The sequence below is a fragment of the Pantherophis guttatus genome, chromosome 3 (genome assembly GCF_059756535.1).
Source record: "Pantherophis guttatus breed Tessera chromosome 3, ASM5975653v1, whole genome shotgun sequence".
Taxonomy (NCBI): domain Eukaryota; kingdom Metazoa; phylum Chordata; class Lepidosauria; order Squamata; family Colubridae; genus Pantherophis; species Pantherophis guttatus.
Genome location: NC_142065.1, coordinates 185,266,926 through 185,277,561, shown reverse-complemented (window position 1 = coordinate 185,277,561; position 10,636 = coordinate 185,266,926). Strand labels below are relative to the sequence as shown.

The following is a 10,636-nucleotide window of genomic DNA, read 5'->3' as shown; positions in this document are numbered from 1 at the left end:
GGAGGGGGGAAGGCTAACTACTCATCGTACCTTCCAGAGACATCATCTCAAAGTCAAAATGCTGGGACCGCAATGGTTCACCAACCAGCCCGCAATTGAAGAGATAATTCCCAAAACAATGTATTCAAATATAATTGGAGAATAAGAGACCAGCAAGGGGGAGGAACTGGGAAGGAACTGGATGGGGGAATTTAACTAGGAAAGTTTGATGCTCGGACTTTAGTTATGACTTTGCTACTTGGCTTTTAATGAAGTATACCTTTCATTAAAAATGGAGCTGAGGATCTTTCTTGCCTAGAAGATCAAGCCAGGGCAGATCTGACAATTATACTGTGCTATTACAAATAGTAGCACTATCATCTAGGCATCAGATTGGAGTTAATACATTAGTTCCAGTCAAAATCTATTTCCTAGTGATACTCTCTATACTAGGAATTGAGATACTGGCATTCTTCAGTGATTCTGGATTTCAATTTCTATATGCCAAATCAAAGGAGCTGTGAGCTGGTATTACAGGCATTACAGTTCAAAGATCTGAGGGACATCAAATTGCCTGTCAGAAAGGAATTATTTTGGAACTCATGCTGGATATTTTTAATATAGTTTACTTGCCTGTTGATATTTTGGTGTTTTCTTTTTTTTTTTTTCTTGTCTTCCTGCTCAGCCAAATATTTGACATGATCTGAGTTCAATCTAATATAAATAAAACCTTCTATTGATTGCTCAGTTAATTGGCTAACCTAGCCTAGAGACAGGGGAGAAATATATTCCTCCAACACATTTAAATGAATAGCAATGCAGTTTAGACATTGACAGTTTAATTTCATATTTTGTACAAATAAAAATTCACTGAATGTTTGATAGGCAAACTATCCTTTTTTACCCAACGATCATTTCCCTAATAATATTGGGGAAAATCATTTACAAGCATGCACACACACATGTAAGGTAAAATACACAGACAAAAAATATCCACAATCATATAGTCTTTTTAAACTTTGGTGGGGGGAGGGAAAACTGAAATTGATGCAGATTAAGACAAAACTAAACAAAGATAGAAAAAAAATGAGGTATTGATGACAACATACATATGTATCTTTCAAGTCCATGTTTTATATTTATTTTTGTTTTTCACATACATTAACTTTTAAATTAATGAATATGCCTCACTTTAATTTAATACACTTTTTATTGCTGCATAATATTTAAATATTTTCTATTGCCTGTTGGTTTTTGCTATTGTGTTCTAAGCCTAATGGAGAGGTTTTATCTATGACTCAGAAGTCTCACAATTATCCCATCAAAATGATCACAAAGGCGAAAATATTTTAAATGCATTATGTTTACATTTCTTATTCTTTTTAAAACTGTAATAAAAAGATATAATATGCTCAACCAGCAGAAATTGGTGACAGGAATAAATATTGAAAGAAAAGAAATGACAGCACAGTGAGTGACTGAAAGATCTGAATGGGAGAAGGAAGAAATCTCAAAATATTTAAGGGCAGGGAGGCAGAGAGGCAAATGAAAATCAAACTTTTTACATTTGTGGAATCTTCATGTTAAGTTATAGAAATCGAGCAGAATCAATGAGTAGACATGCTTGTTGCTTTTTCAGTACTCATTTCTCAAAATGGGTATGCAGCCATTTGCCAAGCCCTGGTCTAATTCCATTATAAAACAGTGTTTCTTGCAGTATAACTTCCTGGTAAAGAGAGGAAAAAAGGTTATTGATTTTAGTTCTAATTTTATTGCCTAAAATAATTATTAAGTGGATAGTAAATTGTATTGTGATATTTGAAAATCTAAGAAAAAATCACAACATGGTGCACTCATGGAACTCAATAATTCTATTCATTTGAGTAAGTATTGGGGAAAAATACTATGGTGGAAGCTGAGTCTGTCTGTCTGTCTGTTTGTCTTCTATTTATCTGGTTCAGGACTAGCTTTGATAATGTTACCTAGTTAGTGTAATGAATCGTCTGCAAGAAAACAAGCAAGCTTAGAGAGCACCAAGAACCCCTCATAGTAGGAATTTTCATGAGGACTCTATTGGCATCTGCTAGCATATTATCTGATGGTACTTCTCTACTGAGCCTTGGAATTGGTCGTGGGTATTGATTGTAGCTAGTTTATCCATGATATTATACCTCATATCAGCAGCTATGCTCTGTAATGGAGAGGATGGTAATGATGTTCCAGCTTCAGGTGTTGCCTACACATCCAGTTGTTTTCTTGAACTTCTTGAATATGGGATGTAATGTGTAGTTGGTCCAGTTGAGTTAGCAGCTTTCTCTTCACTATGTTGAAACATTAGGTAACTAGCTGCTTCTTGGTTAATGTGGATACAGGTCTACTGTCCATCCATAGTTCCCTCAAATGCTACATATATCCCTTTCATTAGGTCTGCTGTTATAAAAGCATTCTATCAGTTCCAGGTTCTCCTGTCTTGTCCATGTATGGATTGTTCCAGTAGCTCAACTATTAGATGTTCATCCCTCAACATCTGACTCAAACCTTATTAATTTGAGTGATGTCCAAGTCAGCATGACTCTTCTAGTTCATGTCTCATGAACCGCCTGGGATTTGAATTCTGGACTCCCACATCAAAGGTGGTGCTCTAACCACTATTCATTCCTTACATCTATCTATTCTCTTTCTCTTTCTTTCTTTCTTTCTTTCTTTCTTTCTTTCTTTCTTTTTCTTTCTTTCTCCCCCCGCCAGAGAGAGAGAGAGAGAGAGAGAGAGAGAGAGAGAGAGATCTTTGGAGTGTGAGCCAATCCCTAGTAATATTTATCACATTCTTATTCACAAATATACTTTTGCCTAAAACACTCATTTTCCCCACTTGCACTGTATGAAATGGGGACATTTGTGCAATACCATTTTTTAAGACAGATGTATTAATTTTTTCTATGTTCAATGACAGCTCCTTTAAAAGCGGCTGCTGTAAACTAAATAAATGTATATTTTCATTTGCTGAACAAATTACATATATCAAACATATGCAACATTTTAATTATGGCGCAATGGTTAGAATGCAGTATTGCAGACTAACTCTGCCTATTGCCAGGAATTCAATCCTGACCAGCTCAAGATTGACTCAGCCTTTCATCCTTCCAAGCTCAGTAAAATGAGGAGCCAGCAATATGCTGACATTTTAAACCGCTCAGAGAGTGCTGTAAAGCACTATGGAGCAGTATATAAGTCTAAGTGCTATTGCTATTATATAAGCATTTAATTTCTATAATTTATTGGAACTTTAACATTTTGATACTATGTACAAACTACTTCCCCTCCCTCATCTTGGGTTTCTCAGTTGTGCTCCAACCACCCTATCTATCATCATGTCTTGCTTAAGTTATCCAACCCATTTAATGGATATTAGGCCAGGGAAAGATGAGCTGGATAATAAGGGTGTTCCCAGTGGAAATAACTTCTTGGCTACCTTTTTGTGTCTCCATTCCATTTCTTTTTTGTTGTTAATGTATTTATACTTGAGATCTTCCTGTAAAAAAACACAATACCAATAAAGTATTGGTAAAAGTTTAAATTTTACTTCTCAATTATTTAGCCTTTAGTGACCTAACTTCAAACACTTCTTAATTTTATTCATGAAATCTTCCAAGATTTCATGAATCAGTTTATATATATATTACTTAGAATAAACTATTTAAAAACAAGTCATGGAAAACTGTCACTGCAGGACACATTATAACTGAATAATGTGTTCCTTAATAAGCATAATGGTCCCTTTATTAAATTGATAGTATCAAATCATAGACACATGTTTTCTTCAGAAGTCCTAGCAATTTTGAATTACTGCCTTTTTTATTTCATCAACAAGGCAGAAGAATTAATTTCTGTTGGTTAAAATGGAGAGATACATTATGAACAGCTATACATATATATGCTTAGTGTATATTATTTATGGATCTAAATTAAACTTTTTATATTTACCAAAGAATAAACTAGACTGCTTTTAAGAAATACTTCTACAATATTTTACTACTAAAACTTTTACTAAACTTTTACTACTACAAATAAACAAAACGGTAAACTGTTGTGAATGATCTGGCTGCAGGAAAAGCAAAAAACATATAGACTATTACTGTGAAGGAAATACTGAAGGCAATTTTAGTTTGAATATGTAATATAGATGTATTTAAGAAATTACACTTGTTATTTACAGAAACCCCAAAAAGAGTGTAACCATCTTTGATAAAATCTGTGTTTGAGATGAAACCTGTTGTTTTATTTTTTAAAAAATTTTGAATTAACTAGCAACAAAAAATGACAAAACACAAATAAAATTATGATGTAAATGCACATATTCGCAAAGAAAACACAATGCATAAATGTATTTAAAAGATGAAAAAAGAAATAAAGTATATCTTTATAACAGTTAGCCCTTACAATTCTGTGCATATATTTATCTAATGTAAAAATTATTCAAGTGCATATCTATTTATTTCTAATTCACTTATGTAACTAACATTCTTTTTCACCTATTGTATTTTGTATAAAGGACCCATATTTCATTATACTTGTCCATTCAAATTCAAAGTCTATAGCTTCTAGGTGGCAAACATAATCAAGTTTTTAATCATATTTCCAATGCTACAGTGTGAAACCTATGTAGTAGTGCTGTTCTTCTCATATTCAGTTCTTGGATGCACACACCTCATCCCTGGCTGGAGAGAAGCATATACAACTTGCAAATTGTCACACAGTGGAAAGGGTGATCCGTGTTGCTAAGGAACTAGAAGCAGCTGGGAGTTAGAAAGTGACAAATGGGAAAAGAAAAGAAGCTGGGAAAAGTGGAAACTTACAAGGTCACCCACTTTAGGCTCAACTAATGCCACTCATAGGCCACTTTAATGGAAAGGGGGCCATCCAGAATTTCAAAGTGAATTAATTCCGAGCCCAGTTGGGTAAATAAGGACATTTGTGCAATGCTTTTGAAGACAAATGCTGTCCATCAACTGTAATTTTATCATTGCTACCTCCCCCTCCCATGCAAATATGATTACTAATCCTGCCACCTACACACACCCATACCCAACATGCTATTCTCTTTCACGGTAAGCAACATTATGCAAAGCACAGAAAATGAATAAGAAATAGTAAGAGCAAAATTAAAGAGATGAAGGGAAACAAAAGGTATATAGCTAAACAGTTTGTACTGATTCTATTCTCCATAGCTCTCCATATGTTTCCATTTTTGTAAAACATCCTTGCTTTCAAAAATCTACATAACTATCCTTTATCCTTTACAATTTACGCCTCTCCTTTTGGGAGCGGGCTCACATTGAGCCATTCCAACCATGATTTTCCTAATCTTCCCCTTCCCTCTTATCCATTCATACTTCATGTATTTAGTGTGTGATTTGATCCTAATTGAATTTCTCTTATGAAGCAACAAACTTTGTTTTCGTTTATTTATTTATTTATTTTTATATTACAATATTACATAATGTAGGCAGATGTATAAATCTAATAAATTAATAAACTTTTCATTCCAGTTGCTCACTTTAATATTCAATCCACATTTCTTTAAATACACATCATTTCTGACACTATGCTTTCTTGTCAATAGCACAATATGTTTTTTAAATAGTTATCATCCTTCCCATGAGGAACAATGGCTATGAAAAACATGGAACCAAAGGCTTCTAGCCCTAATGACAATATGGCTGCTTCTAGCAGGACTACCAGATTCTACAATAGTTTTGTTCCCTATGTCATCCGTCTGGCAAACTCGCAAGATTTGTTTTTCTCACCATGTACATGTGTACATACGAACTAGATTGTGTTGTTTCTCTGTATCATATAATTTATATGTGGGTATATGCATAAATTCGTATTTATTTATTTATTTTGTCATGTTTATCTAGGGCCATGATGGCGAACGTATGGCATGCGTGCCACAGGTGGCACGCGGAGCCATATTAGTGGGCACGCCAGCTCAGCTCTGGGGTGGATGCGCGCACCGGCCAGCTGATTTTCGGGCCTTCTGGGCCTACCAGAAGTAGGGAAACAGGCTGTTTCCTGCCTCTGGAGGGCCTGGGGGGTGGGGAAGGCCCGTTTTTCTTTCTTACCTGGCTCCAGATCCTCTCTGTGTATCTGGGAACGGCGAAAACAGTCTTTCCCACTCCCTTGGAGGCCCTACGGAGGCTGAAAGGGCCCATTTCCCCACTCCCAGTGGGACAGGAAGTGATGTTTTTTCCTGTCCTCAGCCTCCAGAGACTCCTAGAGAGGCTCCTACAGACTCCTAGAGAGGTTCTGGAGGCTGGGGACAGAAAAAAACGTCACTTCCTGTCCCATCGGGAGTTGGGAAATGGGCCCTTTCAGCCTCTGTAGGGCCTCCAAGGGAGTGGGAAAGGCTGTTTTCGCCATTCCCAGATACACAGAGAGGATCTGGAACCAGGTAATAAAGAAAAACGGGCCTACCAGGCCATCCTGTGCCAGGAGCGGTGGGGGGGAGGGGGGAGGGGGTTGCGCACACATGCACGTGGGTACGTGCATGCGTGACCCTCCCCCACCCCCTCTGTCCTGGCATGCGATGGCAAAAAGGTTAGCCATCACTGATCTAGGGTATATGGGAGGTGGAGACCCTTTGAGAGCTGTATGCAATGAAATTTCATTTTCATGTAGTGTACATTAGTGTACATTCAAAGTGACAATAAAGTTATTCTAAGTCTAAGTCTCTGATTATCTAGATCAGGGGTGTCAAACTCGACTTCATTGCGGGCCTCATCAAGGTTGTGTTGGACCTTGGGGGGGCGGGGTGGACACGACTGGGATGGGCATGGCCAGCTCGACGTCACTCATGTTGGGAGGTGCCTGTGGTGACCTGACCGCTCTGCCAGTGAAAATGGAGCTTGGGAGGGCTGCCCGCAGCTCTCGTGAACTCCATTTTCGGCTGCGATAGCCTCCGGAAACCCTCTGCCAGCGAAAACAGAGCTCGGGATGGCCACACACAGCTCTCCCGACCTCCATTTTCACTGGCAGAGGCACCACAAGCCAGTTCTTTGCTGTTTCCAGGGTGGCCCCATGGGCCAGATCTAAGCACCCCATGGGCTGCATCCGGCTCCCGGGCCTTGAGTTTGACATCCCTAATCTAGATGGCTTCCCTGTACAGTTGGTTGGCCAACTGTGAGATAAGCCTGTTGGAATATATAGGCCAGGAGTCCAATCCAGTAAGGCACTGCTTATGTTCTTATGGCCCTCTGATACACCCAACACTTATTTCTGTCTAACAAGGTAAGTAGAAGAAACTCTTATACATGATCATATTTGCTTCTTTGGACAAGCATTCATTCTTTGCAACAGACAAATTAGTAATCACATTTTTTTTCTGTCAGCATTGCCATGTCTTAAATAAAACTAGGAAGATTACACAGCCAAATTAATTCTATATAGGTTAACATATAAATTGGATTAACTCAAGTGCTGGAAGAGATAGATATGCAGGCAATGTGGGGAAAAAGGACTAACAGGGAAAGGTAATTTATCGATTGGCATTCAAACTTACAGCATGTTGTTATGTTGGCATACAATCTTAGTTAGCAAGCAAAATCCATGAAATCCAAACATTTATTGAAGGATTTTATAAGTAACTTGTTTAACTCGAGTAACTATATTGATTTTATTTGGAATTCTGGGAATGATTGTTGCCTTCCCTTGTTTTCTCTACCTATCCTTTTCATAGCTTTATAAAAGATACATATTTAGTGATTTGGCTTGATAGTGTAAGGCAACGGTCTCCAACCTTTCTGACTTTGCGGACTGGCAGGGAGAGGGAATGGTTCTACGTGAGCGATGGACAAGCGTGCATGCGTGCACTGTTCCATTTGCACAAGCAGCAGGCACGCTTGCCCATTGTTCACACAAATGGAGCTGTGCATGCATGCTTGCCCACCACTTCTGTGGACCAGTTCTGAAAGGACCATGGTCTAGTAATCATCTGCAGTCCAGGAGTTGGGGACTCTGGTGTAAAGTAATGGTTACAATAATGGATTAGCACTGGTGAGAACAAGATTCTAGCTCATCTTTAACCATGGAAACTCACAGGTGACTAGTGGTTAGTCTCTCTCACTCTTTGAGCCCAAGCTACCATACATAGTTGTTGCAGAGAAAAATAGGAGGACTTACTGCAGACCTGGGCATTTTTACAGCCTTTGAGCCACATCTGGCCCTTTGGCTGTCCCTATTCAGCCTGCGTGAGGTCAATTGGAAATTAGAAATCAAATTTAAATAAGACATAACTTGCATCCTTACCAATAGCAGCTAATCAAAACCATAAAATGTACTGCTTTTTATGAAATGATAAGATTAATATTAGCAGAACTAAATTCAACCTATCAGTACAGCAGCCTAAATTTCTCATATGGCCTTTGGGAAATTATTTGTCCACTGCTGAGCTAATGTTATATCTACTTCCTAAAAGCAAACAAGAAAGAACATGGTTAGGACAACCAGGTGTGAATTACCCAAATTCGCTGAACAACAGCAGCAATGAAATAATAATGGTAAGACAAATTAAAATGTTATCCAACTTCCAACAATTCTGGGCAGTGTACAAATTGCTAAAAACATTTAAAAACAAGAAAACAGCACAAAACAGAAAGAACAAAAAATGGTAGAGATAATGTTATGTCCTTGTAGGGATGAACAGACTGAGGCAAGACTGTTTCTTTAAGGCTAACAGTGTTTATTAGGTTAACAAGTGCGGTTAACACTTTAGCTAGCTTGGCGGCTAGCGAGGCTGCTCAGCTAACAGGAGCAGCGGCTGTCAGCACTTTGACAGCTACTTATATACTCGCGCCAGAAACAAAACAACCAATCAGAGCGCAGCGGCTTCTGTGGACCAACGTGAAACCAGGACGCAGCAGATAACATACCCACAAGGAAACAAAGGGGGAAAAAAGGAGCTTCAAATAAAGAAAACTCCAATTCTGCCACTATCTAGTGGCCAGAATTTTGCAGCCCAGAAATGGAAGCCCTAACTAAAGTAACCATAATATTTTCAATAAAAGTTAGTATGCTTGATACTTCCATGTCTTCTTAATAAATTCATAATGCAGGATCACTGTGGATGACTCTGCATATAGTCTGTCTTATCCTAAATTACTCCTGAACTTCCACACACGCACACATCAAAAATTAGTAATCACATGGTTTTCCCTATTGCATTCATAAAACTAATAAAGAATATTGAAGGAAAGGAGGGGGAATATTAATTTTAAGCTTTTAATCTACACATGCATTAATTCCACATTAAAATCTTAATGAAATTATAAAATGTATAAATCCCAATGGTAAAATTAAAATACTACCGGCATGTTAAATAACTTCCCACCACAGCCATTTCTAGCGCTTCAAGACAATTCCTAATAGCCACAAAACAACCATTTATCACTCAAAGCAATACAACTATATTTCAGTTTTCTAACAGATATCAAAAAAGATAATACATAAGCAATTAAAATAATAATAATAAAAAACCCATCCACTAGATAAGAATTTACTATTTCATTTTCAAGGGTGAAATGGCTTAAATAATGAATATGACTTGATACATTTAAAGAGACAATGGCTACAATTCTAAACTATTTTCAAATATTTCTTCCTGTTTGTTATAAATATGTATTTAATTTTGAATCCCTGCTGAGAAATTCATCCTCTAACTCTTCCTAAACATCCTGAGGATAGAAGGCAATGGCCCTTTCAATGCAAGCAATTAAAAAAGCAAATTTATTTTTGCATACACCGTATTTTTCATGTAATATGCTCTGTGATGAATGAAAGTCTTCTCAAGATCCAGAGTTTGACATTTCTTTGCGGAGTTTCATATGGGTCAAGGATTTTTGCACAGCACAACAGTGTAACGGTTGCCATGGTAGCAGCTTATCAGCCAACTTCTAATTGCTCATGACCCTGAAAAATGCCAGCTTCTGCTGGCATAGCTGCTATTTGAATCCAGCAGAACACCTACCAAATGGAGAAGAGTGGTAGGAACAGATAATACCTCAAGTTGTGCCAACAAGGAACTTGGATCTCTACCCATTCTTGCTGGATGCATACAGTTGCAGCTCTTGAAATATAATTTTGAGGAAGTTCTAAAAAGCAATTTTAGGAGGAGCTGAAATTCAGGCAAAGTTAGAAAACCTTTATCCATAAACAGGATTCAAACCATGCTTTATCTTGATAGTATTTATCAGTACAACTTACAGCAGTGAGCAATCTGAGGACTGTTAGCAATATACTTTAATAATAGCATGTAATCTCAAATATATTTTTTAAAAATCACTACAGATTTTTTACTGGCTGCTGGAAACCAGAAAACTTTGGATTTATTAGTAAGTCCATCGCAACTCTTTCTCTCTCCACTCCATCCCTATTATGATGGTTCTGTAAAAAAATCTCAGTATATAGTTGGCATAAATTTGAAGTTTGTAATATGGAGAGAGTGTGGGAGGGGGTGGAGAGAGATGTATAGCATTCCATAAGTGTTTTAATAAAATGCCATTATTTTTCACACACTGAGTGTGTGATCCATTCAACTCAAATAAATATAATTTGACATAACTCAAGCCAATTCTATATTATTTTATGAGATCAGTTTATTGGC

At 37.4% G+C, this 10,636-nt stretch overlaps 1 protein-coding gene across 6 annotated transcripts in view; it reads right to left on the bottom strand.

Annotated features, from left to right (window-relative positions):
* Positions 1–1,093: 1,093 nt before the first annotated feature.
* The window catches only part of CNBD1 (cyclic nucleotide binding domain containing 1), a 143,282-nt gene continuing 133,739 nt past the window's right edge, over positions 1,094–10,636 (bottom strand). For 5 of the 6 annotated variants that reach the window (XM_034422385.2, XM_034422386.2, XM_087890772.1 and 2 more), the window contains 2 exons: positions 3,449–3,508; positions 1,094–1,705 (listed from right to left, as the gene is read on the bottom strand). In XM_034422385.2, the coding sequence (XP_034278276.1) occupies positions 1,622–1,705; positions 3,449–3,508 (144 nt within the window). In that variant the 3' untranslated portion in view covers positions 1,094–1,621. The remainder of the gene's footprint in view (positions 1,706–3,448; positions 3,509–10,636) is intronic. The other variant, XM_060681691.2, reaches the window with a different exon arrangement.